Source organism: Gopherus flavomarginatus, chromosome 5 (genome assembly GCF_025201925.1).
Source record: "Gopherus flavomarginatus isolate rGopFla2 chromosome 5, rGopFla2.mat.asm, whole genome shotgun sequence".
NCBI classification, from domain to species: domain Eukaryota; kingdom Metazoa; phylum Chordata; order Testudines; family Testudinidae; genus Gopherus; species Gopherus flavomarginatus.
The window spans coordinates 40,414,008-40,440,533 of NC_066621.1; the positions used below are offsets into that span (position 1 = coordinate 40,414,008).

Sequence of the window (26,526 nt, forward strand, 5' to 3'; positions counted from 1 at the left end):
CGGGCTGCTGGGGGGGAGGAGACCGCGGCCTGGGAGCGTCCCGCCCAGTATCCTCCCCGGCCGGACAGCTGGGCCCCTTCCCCCTTGTCCGGAGAGTCCCGTTCCCAGCCGGCCATACACACTCGGCTCCGATCGAGCCCACCTGTGCCCCTCGGCTGGCCGGGCAGAGAGGCCAGGCTTGCCCGTGCCCGGCAGGGTAGGGGGTCGTGCCCCACCGGCTGGGGACGCATGGGCTAGAGGGTGGATGCGCCCCTTCTGTCGGATGGCTGAATGCTAGTTGTGTTAGACCCATTGCAATGGGGCCCCCCACCGCCCTGCCTGTGTCTACGTCAGCAATACACCTGTGTGATGTGTGGGTCCCTGTAGGGCTGTAACCCACCCCGCTCTCCACCCCTTTGGTCAGTCAAGCTTAGGGTTGCCAGTTTTGGTGCCAGGTGTTCCGGGAGGTTTCATCACACGACATGATAGGCTTTAATTAACTATTAATCTTTAACTCTTGGAGACTCCAGGACAACGCAGGAGGGATTCCAACATCCTGATTGGCTGCTCTCCTTTGCTTAGGGTTTGCAGATTAGATAGTGTCAGGCCTGGTGGTAGGCCTCAGTCCTGCAAACCATCCCCCCAGGGTTTCGTTTTTAAACCTGAGTGATAGTACTGTAATGCTCTTTTGTTTGGGCTTGTTGTAACATCGGAATGTTTACATTTAAAAAAATAAGCTTTGAGTGGAATGGAAAATGTTTCTATAGTTTATTTTAATTAACAAAGCCTAACATCCTGGCCTAAACTTCCTGTGTCTCCTTCTCACATTGACAAAATATTATTTATTTAATCCCTGAGCCTGCAATTTGATCCATGTGAGCAGATGCCTGCGCCTGCACAGAGCTCCTAAGAGATGCAGGGTTCCAGCGATGGGGAACAGCTGTTAGGATCTAGGCTTTAGAGAACTCCATCAGTGGGACCACACAGGGAGGAAGTCACTCTGCCTGGCAGTAAGTATTTACACTATTGGGATACCGAGAATGAACAGATAGGGAGATGGGATAGACCAGAAAAACAGTAATTGAGCAGTGATATTTAGCACATGCCTTGTTTGTTCCATAATGTTTGCTATTTTATATTTCATAGCTTTAAATATTTCATTTTTTAAAAAAAACGAATAGGATAAAGAACAGGTTTGCCTAGCCCTGCTTCATTATTTTACGTTAGGGATTTTTTCCCCCCCATCTCTCACTCTCAAACACAATGGGAGAGGAGAGGATTTTTCATTATTTGTCATTAATCCTACCAGAAAAAGGTGTTCAGCACCTAAAATATTTCCAGATTGCATCCTTTGTTTAACGTTCTTATGGCGGATCCCTGGAAGTTAACTCTGTCCCTCCCCCGATTCCAAACCTCCCTTAACGCAGCTTTTCTTTTGTCTGTCTTCTTCCCTACCCGAGCTGTTGCCCCCCACCCCTTCTCAATCGGTTATCGGATGCAGCGTTAACAGCACGGGTCACAACTTCCGTATGAGTCACACACACACAAACCCTCCCCTTCCCGCTCGCCGTGGGGAGGGGGAGGAGAGAAAGATCCTCTCTTCCCCGCTACCCTGCCCTAGGAACAGCAGCCCAGCCGGGCAAATGACACCGCATTCCAGCCTGTCGCCGGCGTCCGAACTTGAAAGAACAAGTTTTTAAAAAAAAACAAAGCAGGTGCCCTTCCTAAACGCTGCATTGGAGGGACAGCTGCTGTGTTCAGGAAATAAGGCAGGAAACCTGAGCAAGGAAAGCTAAAGTAAAGGTAATGTGCTTTGTATATATATAATTAAACATATAGTAGCTCCTAATGTTTGTTTATACCCTTTTTCATTGATCTGGAAGGTAGAGTTGTTTCAACTGATTTAGCAACATTTTATCTTTTAAAGTAAAGCTAATCTAATAATTATTATAATGGTTATGGTTAATTGTTGCAGACATTTTGCTTCTATGCCCTCTGTCTCGATTGCCAAGTCCCAGTCCCTACTTTTAGTAAAATAGTTATTATTTGTCCCATTCTGTCCCTCCAAAGTGATGAGGATTTTTGAAAAGGTTGATTTATTATGAAAGGTTAAAAAACATGCACGTGTAGTTTGGCTAAACAAAGACTAAGGCCCCGATTCTGCAAAGACCTTACACATGCTGAATTCTACTACCAGGAGTGTTTCCACTGATTTCAAGGGACTGCTCACAGAACTAAAGGTAAGCACGTGTAAATGTTTGCAGAACCAGTACCTGAGGGAGGAGCACAAAGACCAGCTTCTCTATATTTATGGTAGGTGTGGGCATCAAAGAGAGAATGATGCTGGGTGTGGAATTAAGACTAATGGGATGAGTTCCTCATGAGTTAAACAGAAAAATGCAAGATGGAAAACAGGATGAAAATTCCAAATAGTGAGGTCTAAATGCCCTAGTCCCATGGGAAGTGGTGGAAGCTCCATCAGACTGGCCTGGACAAAGAGCTGGAGAATACTCTGTAGGGAGCAATGCTGCACTGGCCCAATGGGGGTGGAATTAGATGAGCTGCCTTTTTCAGCTTTAAATCTACAACTGTATAGAATTTCTTTTAGGGTTTTTTTGTTTGTTTGTGTGGTTTTTTTTTTTTTGAGGGGGGCAGGATTGGGAGGTGGTTGGTGCTTCTTGAGAGCTGTGTTCCTCTCTGTCTTCCTAAAGGGCCCTATTAGTAGCTCTCATACTTCAGGATACACATCATGGTGAATGATCAGTAGGCACCCTTCAACTTGACCGTGGTAATGCCATAGAATTGGTGCACAGCCTGCAATGAGCTCTGGATGAAGCCCTACTGAAGTCGGGGGTGGGGGACAGGGGTTTGCTGGGGACTCATTGCAGGATCATGGCCTTACTCTGTAATTTTACACTACCAATATGTAGTGCAGAATTGATATCTAGCTATAGAAAATATAAACATTCATAAACTTATGGAATTGTGCTGAATAACGTATTATATTATTTATTAACTATGTCTCTCAGCACCCTATATCAACACAAGGCTTTACAGACAACCTTAAACACATGCCTAGCCCCGAAGAATCTATGAGTATTATCTTCATATAAATACACAGCTAATTATTTAATATAATTGTATAACACATTGGTTTCCTGGATGATACTTTGGCCTATAGAGACCTTTTATCTGTCATCAAGACAGGCGTTTTTATAGTGTGTTCGGTATATCCTCCCATCTTCCTCAGTTACAGAGCCTCAGTATTCTAGATTCTTTGTTGAACCAACAAAGCAAAATCCCAGTTCTTTTAATTGAGGAACTTCTTCATGCCATCTTAAAGGACAGCTCCACCTTAACCCAGCCTGGATGGTGCTTGTCTGTGTATTGTGCATTTCTTTTACTCCACAGGGTCATTTCTGGGATTTTGCTCTGTGATAACAGAAATCAGGACAGTGGGTGGAGGAGGAGGGCTGCAGAGAGCTGTAGTTATCTGTTCTGTGTTAATCTGCTGGCTGGGAAAGGGAGGGAGGTTTCCTAAGTGCGTTGGTGGGAGGGCATTTATTAAACATTGGAAAGCGGAGAGAGGAGGAAGAGGATTAAAGGGCGAGAGAAAGAGAGGGAGTTAGTGCCTGATTTTACGAGGGTCATCCATCTGCTCTTCCCTTTGGATATAACAGAGTGAGCCATTTCACTTTTCTCCCTCTGTTCCTCCCCTCTTCCTCCCAGTTGTCTGTGTATCAAGGTCCCCGTGCATCGGTAATTATCTGGCAACGCTGCAAGGCCGCCCACCTCATATCATTCCAATCCATATCCAAGCTGCTGGGGCAATGAAGCTCAAGAATGTGGTAGAGACTGTGGAAAGTGGGGAACAAGATGCTATCCTCAAGGTACTGCAGATCTACAACCAGGAGGTAAGTGCTGTGTTTGTGCTTGGCCTGAGCCAGTCCTCAGCTTTCCCTGTTTACGTGTCTGGGAACAGGTTGGCTGGAGAAGCCATGCTGTGGGATTTCTGTGCCACCTAACTGTCCCCCTCTGTCTCCTCTACCTATATCTGTCTGTGCATTGCTTCAATAAAACTGCCATTAACCTGCTTAGTGGGTATATCTTTTGTTTGTAGCATCAGTGGTTCCTGCATGTTTCGACAGTGACTGTTCCTAAGCATCTAGTAAACATCTCCCCTTCCTGCTTCACTTATGTACTGGAAATAAAACACTCAGGCTGGATTTTTAACATCATGGGTGCAAGGGAAACATGGCAGGGAATTGAATGTTCATGCAGGGGCTAAATAGTAAGCGATAGAAAGGAGGAGCCCTTTATGGTAAAGGAAGGTTTGGAGGTATAACATATGAGGCCTAAGGAGGAAGCTATGAATGGAGTAGAATTATTATGGTTCACAATTAAAGATAATTAAGGAAGCACATTGACAGTAGGGATTTGCCACATATGCTTCATCTGAAAGTTGATAAGATAAGAGGAATCAAAAATAGGACGTGAAAAGAACAAACTGGTAGGAATGAGCGATTGCTGCTACCAGCTTGGAAATGTTTCAAAACATTACACGAATAGGCTCACATGATGTTTTCAGCTCAGGAACCAATACGCAAGTGCAGGTGAAATTCACTTCAAATGGAGTCACCTTAGGAATGAATTTGGCCCATCAGATCCTACATGACTCATTCTGCATCATGCGAAAGTAGGAGGAAAGCGAGCAGAGAAAGCTGCAAATATTGTTGTACAAGTGTCATTTTCCAGGGAAAAATTGTGCGTGCTACATCTGTTCCAACCGGGCAATTTTAATCCAGTGAAAGTCTCCACTAAGAAACAGTAGAACCTCATAAAAGTGACGTATAGCAGAAATAACACAAACCGTGGCAGATGAAATATAAGAAGAATTAAGACGCTGAGAGGAAAATTTGAAGAGCAAATAGCTAAACATAGCAGAACAAACACCAAGACATTTTTGAGAGTATATGGGACACAGGAAGCCTGGAAGAGAGTTAGCAAGTCTGCGAGGCTGTCAGGGAGCAAAGGGAGCAATAAAGGAGGATAAGACATTGCAGAGAAGCTAAGGCAATGTCTTTGTGTTGGTCTTCACCACGGAAGATGATGGGAGATTCCTGCCCCAGATACATTCTTTTCAACAAATGGCCATAAAAGGAAGTTAACATTAGGATGCCTGAAGAATTCATGTCAGGCAGTTTAATACGTTTATAAAGGATCTGGAAGACATTGCGAACAGTGGAGGAGGCCAAATTTGCAGATGACGGACAATTATGAAAATCTCTCAAGACTGTAAAAGAACGTCAGGAATTCCTGAGGGACCCTACAACAGACCGGATTCCCAAAGCCCATTGAAGTAAATGGCAATACTATCACTGACTTCAGTGCTGGATCAGATGCCAAAAGGCAGCTGAGCAACACGGGGGCAATAAAAATTCCCTGTGGACTGGTGCAAAGTGATGTACATTGGAAGGAACAATTTGAACTGTTCATACATGTTGATAGGTTCTAAATTTAAGTATAATCACTCTGGAAAAAATCCTAGAGCCTCATTTGTAGGCAGCGCAATAAAAACATCTGGGCAAAACACAGTGTTGGTCAAAAATATATTAGGGAGTATTAAGAATGTGATGGAGATTAATAACAAAAATATGATAATACTGTTATGTAAACTGATGACATCCTTGCCTTAAGCAGTGGATCAAATTCTCTGTTGGTGTAAATTGGGATAGTTCCATTAACTGCAATGGAGCTGTGCCAGTTTATCCCGGCAGACAATTCAGAACCTATTATAATCTGTGCTGGTTACTGCATTGCCAAAGGATGTAACAGAAATTTCAAACGTCCAGAGAAGGATGACAAAAGTGATTAGGAACATAGAAGTGGTTCCATATGAAAGGGGATAGGACAGTTTAGTTTGGAAAGGAGATGTGAGAGAGGTCCTGTATATAAAATATTGAGTGATATAGTACAGATTGGTCAGGAGGTCATCCTTACCTTTTCTTGTCATAAAGGCAGAGTCTCTGTGCCTGTTTTATACTGGTCAGACAAGATGATCATAACAGTCCCTTGTGGCCTTAAAATCTATGATTCTATGATCCAGTGAAATTAAAAGGTAATACCGTTAAAACTGATAAAAGGAAATGCTTTTTACACACACATATTGCACAATTAACCTGTGGAACTCACTGCCACAAGGTATAATTCAGATAGGTAGCTGAGGAGGGTACAAGGACTGAACATTTACAAATGTAACAAGGATATCTGCAGTTACATTAGATAGGATAAAAGTCTTTAAACCCTCTTCTGTTGGGGCATAAATCATAACTTCCCCCATGGAAATGCTAGTTTATAATTGTCCATTTTACCCCTTCCTCTGAAGCATCTGGCATTGGCCACTGTTAGAAGCAGGAGCTTCCGGAGCTCTGGTCTGATCCAGTATGGCAAAGGTGGTGGGGGACAAGGGAAGGCTGTGTACATTCTCCACCCCTTGCTCATTAGCGCAGGGTGCAGCCATAGTTGGGTACTGTAATGTTTTCCTTTAGCTGCTTCAGCAACCCCTGCCTGATTTGAATAGGATAATATGTTTTGAGAGACCTTGGAGTTACATAAACTGGGCTTATCTTGGTATCTGGCTCAAACCTTTGAATGACGCATCATGTTGAGGTATGAAAATTGTTTAGTTCTTTAAAAGATTGGATTTGAAATGCCATGCTTTGGATGTTTGAGAGGGATTCCTCTAATACGTCTGCCATGGTGAGCAATGGGCCAAATCCTCTGATCCTTCCTCACTGTTATTCCTTCCTTACCGCTTAACACTCCTTTTGATTTCAGCAGAACTCTACTGGAAAATGACTGAGTAAAATCTGAATAAGACCCTTAGTTTGGCACTGTATTATTGAGAGACTACGGGAAAGGTACCAAAGAGTAGATGAGAACATTTTCTAGCCAATGCACCCAGAAAGTCTGCAGTGTATTATAAAGTTGGCATGGTCTACTTGTTGTTAGTTAAGTAATTTAAAATGATCTCCATTACAAAGTGACTCAACGGTAGCAAATACAGGCTGTAATAAGCTATAGAGAGGGCGTGTTTACATATGCTAATCAACTGTGTTTAAAGAACACGTGGTAAATAACTGACCAGCTCCGATACTATGGTAACAAGGACCTCATAATACCTAGACAGATAGACTAGAGAGAATGAATGGGTGAAACAGTGCACTAGTGAGCACTGTATGTCAAGAAGAAAAAATGTATGAACGATATATGCATGATTTGGGATGTAATTTAGTACTGATCTGCATGGACACACAGCATACCTGGATTAGGAATATTGACTTCTCTGCTTCTGCACTGTAGTCTTTTAAAATGTCAGCTGGTCAGACAGGCAGTTAGGTGTGTGTTATACACAGTACTAGGCTAAAATAACTTACTCATAGTTTGAAAATCAAGTCTGTATACATATGTGGACAACAAGCAACAAGAATAAATCAGAATTTTATAGACATTATTATCATGCTGCACCATACCTTTACGTGGTCCTTTACAGACAATTAGAAGAAGACCCGATTCTCAGCTCCAGCTTCATCCCCCCTGTACCACTCCTGGAGTGCAAAGAGAATACAGAGTTATGCTAACAGAGCAGCTGAGGATTCCCTTTGCACAGGGGAAACCTTGGGAGGCAGAAAATCAGCGTAGGCAGCTCTACCGCATCACATGTTCCTGGGACCATGTTCCATGTGCAATGGGTGTGCCGGAGGGAGGAGGCATGGCAATCTTGGACTGACTGAACTGGCCTTAGAGCAGCTCCGGAGCTGCTCCAATTTGCACTGGAGACCAGAACAGTCCCCTTCTGCCTCCAGGAGTAGAGGCAGAGGTGGAAATCCACCTGTGTCATTTCTCCATTTTCATAACACTTAGGGATCTGTCCCAGTGCCCCAGCTTCAAAGAGATGAAACATAAATACATGGCTTCCTTGCACGCTTTATAAAAGAGTGAGCTGAGAAGAAAGGAATGTCTTGACTTAGTTTTGAGTAGCATAGAGGACTTGCTTTGATGTTTCCCCACCTCTATGGTCCAGTCAACAGTGCCAGTAATTCTAGTTAGCTGTGTAAATGAAGTTAACCTGAATGTGAGGAATCTAGAGATAATGAATTTTACAGAGTCAGATATGGAAGAGTGTGTAAAACTGAGGTTAATTAATAAGGTTGAAGAAATGGAGGAGCAAGACACAACTTGAATGTGATGGAAAGGATCCTGACGGAGAAAAAAATGGATAAATTCTGTGTGCCTGCCACTCCAAAAAGGGGAGAAAAAAAAAAGGGGGGGGAAAAAAAAGAAGTCCAGTTCAGAAAAGGAACAGAATCATCCAGGGTAAGAAGCAGGAGGCACTTTTGAGCTATAAAATATCAGGGTCAGGAGAGGAATGGAAAGGTTATAGAGTGAAATTAGCTGCTTCAATGCTGTCTAACGTACCTGGTTAAAATGCACCTCCAGTGATGCTGCAGATGCTGTAGCAGGTGTGCCATCAATGAAATTCTGATGTTCCATTGTTAGCTTAGCACTTAAAATAATGCTGCTGCATTTAGCTGCCATACAGAAGTGGCACCAGGTTCAACAGTGAAGGGGTTAATTGTGCAGTAAAATTGCCATGAAAACCGAAACCAGAGGAATGAAAAGCAGAGGCAAGATAAAACAAATGTTTTCAGAGTGAAGGATGAGAGGCAGATGAAGGAGACTGTGGGGCCTCAGGGATGGCTCTTTGTGTTCCAGAAGAATGGGAAGTTCCCTAAATCATAGCACTGAGAACCAAGAGCAAGACACAGACCTATATGCGTTATTGATCGTATCTGAATTGCCTGGAATCCAAGGGGAGAAGATGACATGTTGAAGCCCTTAGACATCACCCAGCCTCCTCCCATTTTCGTACAGTGTGCTGATTATTTGCCTGGAATTCTTCTTTTACCCAGCTGTGATGCTGTTTATGTTGTTTAGACTGTGGGATGAAGGATACATATAAAATTATATTGAAAATCAAGATCATTTCCAGAATAGCTAATCAGGAATTAGAAGATCTGAAAAGTGAGAAAACCAGAGGTTGGGGACAGGATCAATATGAGGCTAATAAAGGAAGTGAGACAGGGCAATTTATGCTTCTATATTTTAAACCTTTTGAAAACAAAGGGGCTGGAGAGAAACTAGTCTAACAGCTGTATTAAGGAATTCAGAGCAGATTGAGGAAACTATAGGATGTGGCTGTGGAGGAGGTAATGGAAATAGTCACCAAGGAGAGGGAGTAGGGCCAATACCTAGAATATTTAAGATGCAACAGGGTGTGTAAATTCCTAAGTGACTGGTGTTCACCTTAAGTGCCTTGTTAAGACAAGAGACTTCACCTAGCTGCCAAGCAGTCTTCTGTATTAGGTGTGGGGTGTATCTCTTGCTTTCCCAGTCTGGGGAGGTGGTCCTTTGCGTCTTGCATCTTTTTAAAAATTGGGAGAGGTCTCTTCAAAGAAAGATGTGCAAAACAGGGAGATGAACAGAGAGAGAAAAGTGAAATGGCTCCAAAGGGCAGAGCAGATGGATGACCCCCGTAAAATCAGGCACTAACTCCCTCTCTTTCTCTCGCCCTTTAATCCTCTTCCTCCTCTCTCTGCTTTCCAATGTTTAATAAATGCCCTCCTACCAACGCACTTAGGAAACCTCCCTCCCTTTCCCAGCCGGAAGATTAGCTGCCAAGCAGTCTTCTGTATTAGGTGTGGGGTGTATCTCTTGCTTTCCCAGTCTGGGGAGGTGGTCCTTTGCATCTTAAATCTTTTTAAAAATTGAGAGAGGTCTCTTCAAAGAAAGATGTGCAGAATAGAAGCCTGCTCAGCTCCTGGCATGTTTTACAGCCAGTCGACATGCATCAGTGGGGCCTATAGAGCTGGAAAAAGAGAGCAGAGTAAGGCTATGTCTACAGTACAGTCTTCAGCTGGCATAGGTCATGCACATGAAGAGGGTTGATCCCTGACTGACACAGCAGAAGCCCCTCATGTAGATGCAGCTATGCCAACAAAACCCCACTTTTACTGGTGTTTTTCTCGTGGGGAGTGTTTTTACTGTGTTGATACAAAGCGCAGCTTTGCCAGTATAAATTGCGTCCACACTACATCACTTTGCCAGTGAAGTGTGCTGGCATTCCTATACTGGTAAAGCACTTCTACTGCAGCCACATTCTAAGTGGCCATGTCACTTGCAATGTTAAAAATACCTTTTTAGACAGATCTCAGACATTTCTGATCCAGTGTGAAGTGGCCTCGTGAAGAGGGAAGGTGCTGTACAGTTTGGGTGTGGTCTTTGTTCAGGGTTGCAAATAAGAAGGTAACTTATCAAAGTCCTGGGCCAGTTACTTGCTTGGATATTGAAAGCATGGAGCAGTCCTTATTAGCTGAAACCCTTTGAGATGGAGGGAACTGGGCTACATAGCAGCAGAAGCTTTGCTGTTAGACTAAGAAACTGGTGCATGTGGTGGATCCCGAGAATCTCTTGGACACTGGCAAATTCCTGAACTTGCTTATTGAAAACCTGAACCAACTGAGAGGCCAGGGAGGAGAAGAACTAGCACTAGTGCTAAGCACTTCCTGATTATGACTATAGATTTTAACACTGGCACACTGTGATCCACCCTGGATCACTGTCATTCTCAGACAACCTAGGATTGAAGAAGCAAGAAGAAACTCAGGCATAAGTGGTAGAAAATGGTACTGGAAACTGGCTGTATCAGAACACATTTTCTACCACTGCCATGAGGCAGATAGAGAGCCTGCTTCTCCCTGGCCATGGAGGTAGCAAAGCAAGTCCCATAAAATTTTTCTCGACTGCAAACTCAGCTGGCCGCCACTCAACCCCAGAACACAGCACCTCTCACTGCAAGGAATTATCCTCTTAGTTCACCAAGACAATCACTCACATCCTGGATGGCCTCATAGACCACAGAATAAAGAGCCAGAAGCAGCTTATTCTCACAAGAAATAACATTTCTCTACTTCAATCAAGGCACTAGACACTCAACACACCTACTCTCACAAGCAAATAAAAAACAAACAATGAATCAAGCTGTGTTTCACCCAGGCCTGGAAAGAAGAAAAGGAGAGAGAGTTTGTTACTGTTGTTTCTATATTTAAGTGCTTGGGAAGTGGTCAGAAACAACCATACAGCAGTGGGAGACACATAGGTATCACAATAGACTTTAGAAAATAATGAATTTATTGGCGAAGCTGGACACAGGCCTCTCCTACATGACAGCTCCCATCCCTACTCATCTGTTCTTTCCATAACTCTTCATGTTGTTTTATAGAGTCATGCATTTTAAGGCCAGAAAGGGCCATTGTGATCATCTGCCTGACCACCTGTGTAACACAGACCACAGAATTTCACACAGTGATTCCTGCATCAAATTTAACAACGTGTGGAAATGTTTGTACCCAATACAAATCAGAAACCCATGGCTGTCAACCTAAGAATCGCAGGCTGTAGGTTAGCAAGCTAAATGGGGAGCTGCGGGTTCCACAGAGGATCAAGCCCAGGACCTTGTAAAGCAGACATGTTACAGGAACCTCCTACATATACAGATTGCTAAGGGATCTTAAAACTCCACGGATTTTTGAAGTGTCATCCTGAAAAGGTATTTACATTTCAGTGACCTAAAAGAAGGAGCATGCAGTGAAGGGATGAAACTTGTTAATGGTACAAAACTAGAGCAACTGTAGGAGATCGGGGCTGATCAGTACAAATATGCCTGTTAATAAATCGCAGAATGGCTTGGACAGACAAGGAGCAAGATCAGGGCAATGGAGCGAAATGTGAAATAACGAGGCTTAGATTTAAGAAGAAGGAAGTCACACAAAACTGTGAAGGAATGGCAGGAACACGGAGTGGGAGGAGAGTTAATGGGATGGATGGCAGGAAGCAGGAGGAGGACTGATGACATGGAGCAGAGGAGTGTCTGGAGAACAGTCTGGGTATGTAAGTGGTCATTACAATGTAATGCAAACTCCAGGAAGTAGGGGTCTGATCCAAAGTGCATTGAAGTCAGTAGGAGTCTTTCCATTTACTTCAGCAGCTTTTGGATCAGACCCTAATTGCAACCATGTATAAAGGACTTGTAATGGTATATCCAGTTCATGTGACTCCTGTTCCCCCTCCATTGTTTTTTTAAATTGGCTGGAAACATGCCTTGTGGAGTGCCTGAGGGTTGGCTCCTGGAACATATGTAACCCTGAGTAACAGTTTTGCAACAGAGTGCTAGCAGAATTGTCTCCTAGGCATATAAGTATCTTGCCTCTTTCAGTGGCTCCTACATGATGCTTCAGAGGAAGGTGAAACTCTCCATAATGAGTCTAGTCAACTGTGCTATACCGTGGGAGGAAATGATTTTTTGAACTTTTGCAAGCAATCCTGATTTCTCTGTTAACTTTTTGCCTGGTTTCTTAGTGACTTCAGCTGCTTGTGTTCTACTTGTTTATGTAAATATCTTAAACCCTTTTAATATCCTCTGATAAACATTGCCATACTGTAAAAGCAGCAAAAAGTCCTGTGGCACCTTATAGACTAACAGACATATTGGAGCATGAGCTTTCGTGGGTGAATACCACGAAGCTGTTAGTCTATAAGGTGCCACAGGACTCTTTGCTGCTTTTACAGATCCAGACTAACACGGTTACCCCTCTGATACTATTGCCATACTGATTTCCTGCAACAGTGAGTTCCATGAATTGGCTCTTCTCTGCAAGAGGAATGATTTCCTTTTTCATTGCTGCCTTTCAGTTCAATGACTGGCCCATAGCTCTCATATTATGTGTCTGGCTGGGTAGAAGCAGCCCAGTGGCTGTCCCTGAACCATTCCTTGTATATGGTAGAGCAAATTTATTTTCTCAGTTTGGTTTTTGCCTCTTGAGACTGGTAATTTCTGGTTTGTTTTCACAGAAGTCTCAGTGTTTCACCTTTGAAGATGAAGAGCGGGAGGAAAGGAAGGTTTGTCCTTTGTTTCTTACTATGGCTAACAGAGGCACCTGAATGCAAAGCAGTGAATGCCAAACGGCTTGGTGAGAGATGGCAAATCCCAGAGAGAAGCTAGTGCTCTCTCACTGGGACTGGGTCACTGATGGGGGAGCATTGAGTTAGAACAGTGGTCCCCTGAGTCAGTTTGTCAGTAGTGTCCATTCCTGATCCAGGGGCAGGTTCTACAGAGCACGATGCCACATTTGCTATCCCTCTCCTTCCTCCCCAGGGCCATGCAAGTTATTCCTCAATGCTTTTTCATAAGACGTCTTTTATGGTTCTTGATGATTAGTGTGAAAAAGCTATTGCCTCAGTCTTGTATTTCAGACATTGGAACAGAAAATCACTCTCTGTCTCAGTCTCCTCTGTCACATTGCCTGCACCTTCTCTACTTTGAGTTTGGATACACACTCTACCACACCCTGCCACCACCCCTACAGGTAGACAAAAGCCCACCATGTGCATGCATGTACACATGGCCACACAAACATCACCTAAATAGACATACCATACAGGAAAACGCTTGCCACCTATACTGACACACAGACCAAAGTCATGCCACCTTTAACTCCACTGCAGTCAATGAAATTATGCCAGGGTTGAATGTGGCCTGCAGAATGTAATATACACAGAGGCACACACCTGCCACCACCCAGGTAGCCAGAATAATACTCTCCACCTGCATAGACACACTGAGACCTTTATCTATAGTGGAGAAATGTATTGTGGTACAAAATGATTGTACCTCCTCAGTCAGTGGAAATGTCTTTTGTGTCTACACACAGAAGTGACCCATAGATAGAGGGTGAGAAATATGCCAAATACCATTGGATTTTGTAGCAGTAAGCAATGATGAATCATATGGTAAAGAGCTTTTTAAAGGAGCAATCTGATCAACCAGAGACAGCCCCTTACTTACACCACCCTGCCTTACGAAAGGACAAAACAGTATTAGGACCCAGTGGAGACTCCAGCTACCTGCAAGAGAGCAGCTACTCCATTAGAGAGGTCCAACTTCCCTCTGTGGAGTGTTTGGTGCTACACTATTTGTCGGGGGAGCGGGGTGGGGAATGGGGTGTTTTTTATACTAAATGGTTTTTATAGCCTTAAAATATACAATATAAAAAAACAAACAAAAAAAAAACTCCAGTGCTTCAAGAACTCCATCAAAAACCCTTTCTTGGGTGGCAGAAGGATCCTGATTTTGAAGGTCTTATCTTGCAACAAAGCATGAAGTGATCATAAATCCATTATTCTGTATAAAGGCTACCTCTGCAAGGCCCTCTCCTCATTCAGTTCACTTTGGATCATCCCTAGAAAGGCTTAAGATTTACTGCAAAACCCCACTGATTCATGCACCATTGATCCACAGTCTCCAAAATTCACTCACATGGCAAATGACTGTCTCACCTCTCATCACAGATTGAATGGCAGTGAGCGAGCTGTAGTGAGGTCTTCTCTTGCGGTGGCATCCTTACTTATGCAACATATGCAGAACATTTACTAGTGTCATATGAAGTGTTATACATTGAAACAAAACTATGCAGGGTTGTACCTTTGCTCTTATTGCTGTTTTGTTTTCTTACTCGCTGATCTGCAAGATATCAGCAATTCACAATGGGACAGATCCTCAGCTGGTATAAATTAGTGTTAATGGAGCTATCCCAGTTTACCCCAGCAGGGAGACTGGGCCAATGAGTGTCCTAGTCATTGGTGAGAATTAGTGACATTCTACTATATCTAAACCTTCTGAGAGATTTTCCTTTCTTCCCACCCTCTTCTCAGCCCAGCTAGATCCTCCATCCTTCCCTTAACTTTGTATTATCCTTCCCTCAGTTCCTTCAGCCTGCTCCCCCATCCCCAGTATCACCTGCTCTCTGACCTTGAGACTCCCATTGCATTTCCCCCCCACCCCCATACTCCTTTCCATGCATTATTGCTAGATGTGGCTCAGAACCCACGCTCTGGAGCCAAATGCCCTTGAGCTTTGGAAAGTTCACATCTTGATCTGAACTTTATGGTAGGCCCATCTCTAGATACTGCTTATCTGTTTCAGTGCGGTGCATTAGACAGTGCCCACTCGGGAGAACAGCAGTTGAAATGTCAGAACTAAGGCATTGTTTGCCATGTCTTCATTTTTCCCTTCCAACTCCCCAGAAAATGGCCCAGCTGCTGATCAAGTTCCTGGAGAGAGAGCTCCAGCCCTCCTGCCAAGTCACATGTTTGGAAAGCATCCGCATTCTGTCCCGGGACAAAAGCTGCCTTGATCCCTTTACCACCAGGGAAGGCCTGCAAACCTTGGCCAGACATGCTGGCATTGATTATTCAGAGGAGCTCATTCGGGAAGTCCCAGACCTAGATGTGATCCTGGAGGCCCTCAAATGCCTCTGCAACATCGTCTTCAGCAGTCCCCGGGCACAAGAGCTGACGGCTGAGGCCCGGCTCGTGGTGGGTCTTACGGAGCGCATCAAACTCTACAATGAGAAGAACCTCCCCCATGAGGTCAAGTTTTTTGACCTGCGTCTTCTGTTCCTGCTGACAGCACTGAGGGTGGACATCCGGCAGCAGCTGGCCCAGGAGCTCAGGGGCATCAGCCTGATGACAGACACCCTGGAGCTGACACTAGGGGTGAAATGGCTGGACCCCCATGAGGTAGCCACAGAGGGGAGCCCTCCCCTACCCCTGCCACGCCAGGAGACAGAGCGTGCCATGGAGATCCTTAAGGTGCTCTTCAACATCACATTTGACTCCAGCAAGAGGGAGGTGGATGAGGTAAGTTTCCCAGAAGTCACTACCCATTCCTTGGTTTGATTGTGGTTTTCCACCTCCACTTAGCAATTCCTCCCTGTTGTGTCTGATGTTGGTGCATCCTCCAGTCTGTGGACTCACGGTTACATACACACGTAGGAACAGAAGCAGCCCATGGGGCCTTCACTTCTAGAATAGTTTGATGACAACTCTGCTGTCTCTGCCCTATATACTGTAAAAAGCAACAAAGAGTCCTGTGGCAGTGAATGAACCAGTGATGATGTGGGTGATCTGGTTAGCGCTGCTGATTTGTTTCCTTATTTCCTCTTGTGGGAATCTTCACCAAGCATCCTCAAAACTACAATACCTGCACGAGGAAATAAGGAAACAAATCAGCAGAGCCAGACATGTACCCAGAAGCCTCCTGCTGCAAGACAAACCCAAGAAAGAAACCAACAGAACTCCACTGTCCATCACCTATAGTCCTCAGCTAAAACCTCTCCAATTCATCATCAGTAATCTACAACCCATCCTGGACAGCGACCTCTCACTTTCACAGGCCGTGGGAGGCAGACCAGTCCTCGCCCACAGACAACCTGCCAACCTTAAGCATATTCTCTCCAACAACCACACACTACACCATAGTAACTCTAACTCAGGAACCAATCCATGCAACAAACCTTGAAGCCAACTCTACCCACATATTTACACCAGCGACACCATTACAGGACCTAACCAGATCAGCCACAACATCACTGGTTCATTCACCTGCACGTCCACAAGTGTAATATACGCCATCATGTGCCAGCAATGCCCCTCTGCTATGTACATCGGCCAAACTGGACGATCCCTACGTAAAAGGATTAATGGACACAAATTTAGACATTAGGAATGGCAATATACAAAAACCTGTAGGAGAACACTTCAACCTCCCTGGACACACAATAGCAGATTTAAAGGTAGCCATCCTACAGCAAAAAAAACTTTAGGACCAGACTTCAAAGAGAAACTGCTGAGCTTCAGTTCATTTGCAAATTTGACACCATCAGCTCAGGATTAAAGAGAGACTGTGAATGGCTAGCCAACTACAAAAGCAGGTTCTCCTCCCTTGGTTTTCACACCTCAACTGCTAGAAGAGGGCTCATCCTCCCTGATTGAATTGACCTCCTTATCTCCAAATTGATTCTGGCCTGCATATTTATACCTGCCTCTGGAAATTTCCACCACATGCGTCTGACGAAGTGGGTATTCACCCATGAATGCTTATGCTCCAATACGTCTCTTAGTCTATAAGGTGCCACAGGACTCTTTGTTGCTTTTTACAGATCCAGACTAACAAAGCTACCCCTCTGATACTTGCCCTATACACTGTTAACACTTAACAAATGGTAGCATTTTAATAACTCTTAATTTTTGTAAACTTTTTTATGACTTTAAAAATAATTTCTTTGTGCTGGAAGAGGGCAAAACAGTCATGTAACTCACCTTTGAAATGGCCAAGGCATGGCCCTTTTCCGCCTTCTGTATTAACTAATGGGTATGATGGAGGTTGCAGATGGCTAACTCTTAGGAATGTCTGTGGCCTCTCCTGGCCCCTGGATTAACCTTGTAGTGTGATGGAGGACTCAGGAGGGATATGGAGCAAGATAAAGGACAAGCATGTGCCTGAGCATGGTAGGAAGCCAAAAAAGAGTTCTGCGGACATTGCCATGATTGGTATCTTACTCCACTTTACCAAGATTTGGTTGTTCTTGGTATCAATGTACAGAAGCGTTCTGTTCCCAAAACAGCAATAGAGAGGCAGAAGGCAAACAGACCCTGGGAATTCAGGGACTGCAGAGATGTGCTTCCCTTTCATAATCAGGTTTTTTGTTTTCTGTTTTGGGGCCAGGAAGATGCTGCTCTGTACCGACGCCTGGGCGCTCTCCTGCGTCACTGCCTGATGATTTCAGCTGATGGAGAGGACCGGACAGAAGAATTTCATAGGTGAAGATCATTGTCCTGGCATAAGACTTGAATCCACATAACCTTCTTACCCAGACAAGAAGGTGCTACTATCTAAGCCATCCTGACACTAAGGATCAGATTCTGATACCCTGACTCATGCTGAATGCTATCTTTCTCTACACGTAGTCCTGCTGAAGGGAATGGGACTACTTGTCAGAGAAAGAATTGCTCACCAACTTGAAAAAGGTCTTCACAATCTGGCCTTAAATATCTAACCATATCCTGAGTCATACTGAGCAGTTGCCATATATTGTGCAATTGACATTGACAGTTGTCATTAGAGAGAGAGAGCTGAGATCTCCCAAAATCAGGTCATATTTGACCTTTGTGTGCACACCATTTGATTAGTTTGGTTGTAGAAGAGTCCATTTGCAGGTCCCAGCAAATGATGGTTTTTTCATCTTACCCTCCAGCACATCATATTGCTAGAATTAGAAATTAACTTGCTCCTTGGAGAGTAAAAGAATCTACATTAACACAGAGCCTTGGATGTCTCTTTGTTCCTCCTCTCCCTGTATGTTCAGCCACACTGTTAACCTCTTGGGCAACCTCCCTCTCATGTGTCTGGATGTCTTGTTGACCCCGAAGGTGCGGCCAGGTTCGCTTGAGTACATGGGCGTCAACATGGATGCAGTCAGTGTCCTGCTGGATTTCTTAGAGCGACGACTTGACAGGGTAGGTAGAGGAGATGCTGTTTGGAGTTTTTCCTTGTGCATCTTTCCATGCAGTACCTTCTTTTCTCACTGTAGGGCAGATTTGGCCCTCCATCTCTGACCAGCAGAGCTACTTTCTCCATTAAAAAATACCCAAAACACCTCACAAGGAGACCACAAGAATGTCAGCAAGTGATGGTTGGTTTGGAATTCGCCAGAGTAGTTTGTAGCTATACTTTTAATAGAAGTGGCAGATATTTTCCTGACAAAGGCAAAAAAATTATGGTTGATGTTTGACAAGGTTCACTGGTTGACTGGACAGTAGGGTGGTTAACTTGTTGATTAAAAAGTAATATATTTATTGGCTGTTTGCATGGCAAGATTCATTGGATGGGAGTTAGTTAACTGACTGACTGATCAGGGTGCTGAAAAGCTGATTGAATCGGAAACCCTGGCACTGGTTAGTTACCAAGTGTGTTGGTCAGCTGTTTGGATATGACAGTGTGAGTTGCTGTACAGTAGGCAGTTGATTGGTTAGCTGTTTCTTTCCCATGACTAACTCAGCAGCTCTGAGGACTGATTGGTGACAATCTCACTTTGAGGTGGAGGGCTGGTGGAGTTTTTGTGAGCTTCATTAAGGCAGATCCATTGGGATTAACACCCAACCCCTCACCCCCTCAAATTCCTGGATCTGCTACTCCAGCCGCTTAATCTGAGTTTTCCCTGAAGCCAAAAATAAAATTGTTTTTAAGTTCTCAGTTCATTTTCGACAGAAAGGTGTTATATGAAGCAAACCTATTAAAAATGTCACCAACTCAGCAGAACATTGGGTGTGGTCTTCAATCTCTAGAAATACATTGAGAGCTTTTCTGAGTGTGGCTGCACGACTTCTCAGCTCTCTCTGTTGTCGCTCCTGTGTTCCATTGTACTTCTGGCAGCCCCATGCCATACAGCGAATGCAGAGAGGCTGCCAGCTCTGAGCACTGACACAGTGGGAAAGCTGCCATGGCACAGAACTGGAATCCTCCATCCTCATCTCTTTACATGCAGGCCTACGCTCTCGGGATCTGTCTCTGCTAGAAACTGGACAATGAGAACTACGTGAGCTTGTGATGATCTGTTGTTGTTTCTTCTGGGCTCCTTCACAGGGTCACAAACTGAAAGAGACCCTGACCCCTGTGCTGAACCTGCTGACTGAGAGTGCCCGTGTCCACCGCCAGACGAGGAAGTTCCTCAAAGCTAAGGTACCGTATTGGTGTAGGGAGAATCCAAATGATACTCGTGCCTGATTCCTCTGAGGTGGGACAAGAATAACACAAACTTTATGGATACTACCAGCCTCCAAGCAGATACCCCGCTCCCTTGATATATAGATTCTGCTATCCAAGGCTATGAGCCCCACAATACCTGCAACGTTTGCCTACATGCTTGCCGCACTCCCCATAGTTTATTCATTTAATTAATCTGTAAATTGCATTGTGGTATTCCTGAAATCCCAGTGCTGTTCCAGCTTCATCCCTCTTGCTGTGGCTTTGCAGGTGCTGCCTCCGCTGCGGGACGTGAAGAATCGCCCCGAGGTGGGGAACTTGCTGCGGAACAAGCTTGTGCGCCTGATGACTCACATTGACACCGACGTGAAGCACTGTGCGGCCGAGTTCCTCTTCGTGCTCTGCAAGGAGAGCGGTGAGTAACGAAAATGTCACAGGATGGATGAGATCCTCTGGGATCATAGTGCCAGGGAGGCAGGGAATGGAATCCAATTTCTGATCAAAGCCAATTAGAGCTTACACCACATCAGACCTTCTGAGGCTAGAGGACACACCTTGCCACCCCTCAGACATGCTGTCCAGACATTCGGGGCTTGGGGCAGGTAGTACAGGAGTGCACTGTGGAAGCCGGAGTTGCCTTCCCACCTCTCAGACATACCATATAGCTGAGCCGTGCCAGTGGTCAGTGAAACACTCTGCAAGGAGACAGCTCCTTCCCACCTCACAGGCACACTGGACAACATTCAGACCTGCTGTCAACAGATGCAGCTCCACTGATCCATTGTTCAGCCCCTCCAGTGTGGGGAGTCAGATAATAAATCTGGGATTGTTTGCTTTACCCTCTGCTCCACTGTCACAAAGTTCAGGGGAAGAATTGGTACTTGGGGATTTTGTCTGAGGGAGGAGGACCCGAAGCTGAACTTTTTGTTTGAGCACTCAGGAGCGGTGTATTGACTATCAGTGCCACAGTCTGCATTTCCCACCTGCTTCTTCCACATGAGGGACATCCAGTGGATGTCTGTGCTGGCTGGTGCCTCTTGTCTAAAACTGGTCACTTTCTCTCAGTCACTCCAGCCTGTCCCCAGGAGGGCTGGTGGGCAGCACGAGGATGTGCTGACTCTCGTGTGTCTCTCCCCATCAGTGTCGCGATTTGTGAAGTACACAGGGTATGGCAATGCAGCTGGGCTCCTGGCAGCACGAGGCCTCATGGCAGGAGGGTGGGCAGAGGGAGAGTATTCTGAGGATGAAGACACGGACACAGAGGAATACAAGGAAGCTAAGCCCAAGTAAGGACCCCTTTTCCTCCACCACCTCTTCTCACAGTCCCTCTGTCCCGACATACTCACAAATCCCTTTCTCCATGCCCATCCTGTCCCTGTGCTCTCACCTACCTCATTACCCACTTTTCTTACCCTATTCCTTTCTGTTCTTCCCCATCCTCTCCATGCATCCCCCTTCCCAGGGCTTCACCCGCTCTCTCTTCCTCACTGCTCACTTCATTTGATGGCATTTCATCCAAAAATCACCTACTTCCTACTCCAGTGCCTCACCCACCTCGGGAATGGCTCCCCTTGCGTGACAGCTGCTAGCATGCCCATATCCACTCATGTGCCCTAATGCTAGTCTTATTGCACCTCTCCGGAGAGGCATGGAGATGGGGTAGCATGTGTAATGAGGGCTGGGTTAGAGCTCTGGTCATACCCACCTCCAGCTGCTGGATCCCTGTCTGCAGCCACAGTGATTGTGTTCCTCTCTCCTCAGCAGTGCTTAGCAGTGATGCTGTGATGGGGTGGACAGAGGAACTCTCGGTAGGGAGTCGTACCGAGCTCTGGTTGAATGTAGGATTGGCCATGTCAAATCAGGCCATTAGTCCACCAATTCTGGAATCACCTGTACCACATGTATGTGGAAGAGGAGGGAGGTGAGGTCTATACAGATGGAGGCCTCTGGAAGAAAGCAACGAGGAGAGGGTGTATTCCCACTCTGGTGGCCAGAGAAGGAGGGGAGGGCTTGGCAGGACTCTCCTACTGAAGGAGAGTGGGGGCTGATGCAGTGGAGCATGGGCAAGTGCCAGGAGCACCTGGCTGTCTCCTGTGATACCACCAGCGCTAGTATCCCAAGGAGAGGAGAGATCATGTGCTCTGTGGCCAGCTCTGCTCTCATGCTATTGTAGACTCATAGACGCAGCCTGCTTTTCAATGAACCTGTTTCTCTCTTCTGTCTCTCTCTTTTTCTCTCTCTACCTCCTGTTCTTATCATTGCATTCAGCATTAACCCAGTGACAGGCCGTGTGGAGGAGAAGCTCCCCAACCCCATGGAAGGGATGACTGAGGAGCAGAAGGAGTATGAAGCCATGAAGCTGGTTAACATGTTTGACAAGCTGTCCAGGTATCAGAAGAGAGAATGGAGTGTGCGTGGTTGTGGTTTGGGGATGCAGGGGGAATGCACTAGAAGAAAAAGTCCCGGCTAATATAGGTCAGACACTGAGATTGGGGAGACCCAGGTTTGTCATAGAGTCATGACTATGGCAGGTCAGTGCAGTAGGATAGTCTTAATGGGCACACAACTACATATATGCCTTGAGGAGGAGGGGAATCCCAGCTCCGTGCAGTGAGTGTTTGGTAGAAGTCCAGGCCCTGGAAGGTCATGGGGGAAGGACTTGGGGTGATTGCTGGGAAGATTTAACACGTGAATAAATTAACAGAGCTGAATTCTGTTACCTCAGCAAAAGGAGTTCAGGGGCCTTGGCCAAACCTCATTGATACAGCAACAGACTAAGAAACTACCACATAGTGTGTTCTCCACCTCCCAGTGCATCGGAAGTTGTCACCTCACCAGAGTTCAGCCTAGGAGTTCTCTAGCAGATAGTGGCATTGCACCTGGGTGGCTGCTGGTAGGAAGTAGCATTTCAGCCACAGATGGCAGCCAGTGGCACTAATTCTCCTTCCCTACAGGAGAGCCTTCTCCAGTAGGCGCTCATCCATCATTCAGGGGCACTGCAGACAGGGGTCCGGGATCTACCTGGAGAGTTCAGAAGGCACTGAGATGGGAAGGAAAAGGGCAGTTCATTTAATGTTGATGGCATGTGTGTCAGAGAGGGAGAAACTCATCCTGGTGTCAGTTCTAACATTACACTACAGTGGTTCAGCTAGCACTCTCTGCCTCTGTCCAGTGCTGCTCTGGACGGTGCCATGAATGCCCAGGAGATTCTAGAACCCAACCAGTGTAGCAGGAGCTTAAAGTGGCAGCTCCTGGGCTCTCCAATGCTAATTCCAACATGACTGGGGTTCTGGGCCCCTAGCACACCCTGCCGCAGGGGCTGCACTCTTCGAGTTGCTTGAGAAGAGGCAGCAATCCATTCCTTGGACTTGATTTGTTGGGCTGTGGGATTCTTTCTGCTGCCTTTTGAAGCTTTGCAAGTGGAAGTACAGAGCCGGATATTCAGAGGTGGGGAGCTCAATGTTAGTTGTGGATGCCCAAAACTTCTGAAAATCAGCCCCTCGTTCTTTTCACAGGTTTATTCCTTCCTTAGGTGCATGGGGATGTTGTTTTTGGAACCAGGCCTGTTTCTTTAAATGGGGGGCCTCTACTACACTGGTATCCCACAAAGCATTCTCCCTGGCTGCCATCTGGAGGTGCCCACAGGTCCCTCAGAGGATGGACACAAGTGCTCCGCTATGTGAGCCTTCCCCAGTCTCCCAGTTCTGTAGCCCCTCCAGTAACATAATATGGTTTCTCCTGGGAACTCCTTTTGCCAAAATAACTCTGCTCTTTCCTTCTGTATTGCAGACAGCAAGTCATCCAGCCGATGGGGATGACTCCAGGAGGCAATCTCACCTCTCTGGAGAACGCTGTGCATGAGCTGGCAGAGGAGAGGTCATCGTCTGACTCTGACTTGGGGTTGGACTGATTTCACACCTCTCCACCCCCTCCAAGGACTGTGGGCTCTCCACTCTCCCTCCAGAACTGGTGCTGCATCCAGAGGATAAATACTGGGTGAGGACTCTCCCAGTAGGATCTGAGTCAGGACTGGAGTCCACTGCCCAGGTGGATAACAACCACCTCCTCTCCAGTCCCATAACCACCTCTCCTTTCCCAAAGAGCTCGCCACAGCTTGGTTTCATCTTGGTCTCTTTCCCTCCGTGTCCTTGAGGATCTCACACTCTAACCCAAGCCCATGATTATCCAGTAGGACTTTTATAAAGAGAGATTGGGAAGGGGGAGGAGGGAATATCTTCTTACACCAATGGGGTCCAGTAGCATGTGGAGCATTGTGTGTGCTGACTTATGTGTAGGCACATCACTGTCTGTGCATCTGGGTGTTTTTATGGGGTGTGGGTGTGTTTATAGTATGTGAGTTACAAATGCATGCACGCTGCACAAGTGAGGGCACATGAGGGTGTGCCTGTGTCAGAGAACATATGTGGTAATTTGGGAACATGAGATATGTGTGTGAATGTGTATATACGAGTACATGCCTGGGACATATGTAGTGATTAGAAGAGTAGGGGCATTACATGTCTACATACTGATGGTATGTACTTGTACAGGTGAGCCTGGGTGTATGCAATTGTATATGTACAGATGGCACATGTCAACATGTAATATTTAGGTACACATATAGATAATAGTTGTGAGCATGTGAGGGGTGTATACATGAGTGGCTGTGGAGTGTACAGGTGGGGACGTGAGTGTAATATTTAAGCACATCTGCCTGTCAGTACTCAAGTTAGGATACATGTACTCATCCTGTGTGGGGAGCACATGTTGGGGGTATGAGAATATAGCTCTTGTGAAAAACTTTCCGCACTCACACTGACTGCAGGATTGACATTTGCAGGTGACTGTTTGCCACTAATGCTTTGATTTGTAGTCTATAGCACTGTGCAGTGTCCCTGTTTCCACTACCCTCAGTTTCCTGGACTAACTTCTCCCATTCTGCTTTCTGAACGAAAGGCAGAGACCCCTTGCGTAGTTTCTTGCTGAATCATCTGCTTCAGCTCCCACAGATACCCCGCTCTTTGCACTCCCAGGCTGGTATCATATCCCCTCCTGCACTCGGGCGTAGACTTTTCTGTTTAAAGAAGAGAAACTATCTTCCAATTTGTCTCCTGTACCAAGAGTTTCAGAACATATTAGCACAAATAGAAAGAATTACACTAGAATAAAGGAAACTTCTGAAGAGACGAGTGTGTGTCAATGATTCATCTGAGTGGTGTCACAACTCTAAGCAAATTTGAAAATGGCCAGTGTTTCTGGGGGTCCGTGATATAGCCATGAGCATTCCACACATTAGTTTTATTCCCAAATAATAGGCAATATTAAGAGACAGTTAAGGGTGAAACTGGCTCTAGTTTCAAAAAAACCAAACATATCACTGAATGTTTAATTTGAAACATCTAAGCTCCTGAGATTCAGGAAATTCTAAGTTAAGATTCCACTAACACCCTTAACTCTGTCCCACCCCGTCCCTCACCATATGTACTGTAGCTATAGGAGCATGATAAGTATTCCAATTACTTTTTAAATGGTTGTAATTATTAAAAATAAGTAATATAGTCCATGCATGTTAGTTCCCTTTTCTGCTCTGTGTAGAATATCTAAGGGCATATACCAAATTGCAGAATGAGGTTTTCAGCTAGTGTTTGTGGAGTGGATCTCGGCAAAATGGTTACCTGCTTGTATGTAGATAGTGGGGTTTCTGACCCATACTGAATGAGAGAGTAGGTTAAGCATAGCAGTGTTTCTCTCCTGAGAGGATGGTCAGGAAGGGTTGGGCCTTGTGGCTTAGCGCTGAACAGGTTGTGGTCCAGGAAATCAAGGTGGTGTTGGAGCCCTGGCGGGCAGAAGTGCAGCTGTGGAGGGCAGTTGGGGGGACTGAAGAATTGGGGATTTTTCCTAAAAATGTCTTCTACTGTGAACTTTTTAAGGGGAGAAAAACAATTCTAAATATACTTTGCAGTTGGTTTACATTTTAAAGGCTGTCTCTGCAAGGGAAAAAGGCTAGAGATTTACTTCTTTAAAAATGCAAGTTTAGTTCTTCACCTAGTGAAGAACTTTATGAAAGTTAAGGAGTTTAAAAGGAAAAAAAAATTGAATAACTCAAAAATTAACCCACTAAACTTCACTAAGAGACAGCAGGCTCCCTGAGGAGAACAGGAGAAATCAAGTGTGGAGATTCTGGGTCAAGCCATTTTATTTTTATTTATTTTTCTAACATAGAAGTTGGCAAAAAATAATAGTGAACTTTCAGTGCAAACCTCTGATCTTTTTCAAAGTGCTAGATCTGGCAGAAACATCACCCATTCAAGAAATTAAAGAAAAACATGGTGTATTTTACTCACCCCTCGCCCATTTCCTTCTGTTTAAATCCCTCAGAAATATGCCATGTTTAAAACTCAAGCTTGCAATGGACTTAGGTACTGATACTACAAAAGCTCTACCCGTTTGCTCAACATTAAACATATGAGTAGTCCCACTGACTTTAATAGGGCTGCCTAGATGTGTAAATCTTGTGCATAAAGTTTTGCAGAATTGAGGCTCAAGTCAGGACAAGCGCCTTTGACGTGTATAACAAAATATGGCTGAGAAGCAACATATGCTGTTTTGTAGTAAAATGTTAACTGTACAAATGGGCAGAACTCTAGATAGGCTACGTGTCTGGTGTGCTGCAAAGTGAAAGAAACACTTCTGTTGTTTAGGCTATGAATTCAAATGACATTTATTTCAATGGCTGAACCTACAACCATGTAAGAACATTCAAATATATTTGAATCACACATTCAGATAAACAAGTCTGTTCATCTGAATGTGAGCTCAATCACAGA

The 26,526-nt window shown here is 45.1% G+C and overlaps 1 protein-coding gene across 5 annotated transcripts; it reads left to right on the forward strand.

Moving 5' to 3' along the window:
• The first annotated feature begins 16 nt into the window (after nucleotides 1–16).
• On the forward strand, nucleotides 17–24,885 carry RIC8A (RIC8 guanine nucleotide exchange factor A). Of its 5 annotated transcripts, XM_050952875.1 has the most exons (13): nucleotides 17–352; nucleotides 838–989; nucleotides 1,440–1,782; nucleotides 3,709–3,893; nucleotides 12,949–12,996; nucleotides 15,181–15,795; nucleotides 17,663–17,757; nucleotides 18,303–18,453; nucleotides 19,580–19,675; nucleotides 19,970–20,114; nucleotides 20,841–20,985; nucleotides 21,968–22,087; nucleotides 23,489–24,885. In XM_050952875.1, exons 4-13 carry the CDS (start codon nucleotides 3,810–3,812, stop codon nucleotides 23,607–23,609), a joined length of 1,620 nt encoding a protein of 539 aa, XP_050808832.1. In that variant the 5' UTR covers nucleotides 17–352; nucleotides 838–989; nucleotides 1,440–1,782; nucleotides 3,709–3,809; the 3' UTR covers nucleotides 23,610–24,885. The 5 variants fall into 5 exon arrangements, with proteins under 5 accessions (XP_050808832.1, XP_050808830.1, XP_050808831.1 ...); XM_050952873.1 differs by having other exon boundaries at nucleotides 17–989; XM_050952874.1 differs by having other exon boundaries at nucleotides 17–989; nucleotides 1,601–1,782.
• The last annotated feature ends 1,641 nt before the right edge of the window (nucleotides 24,886–26,526 follow it).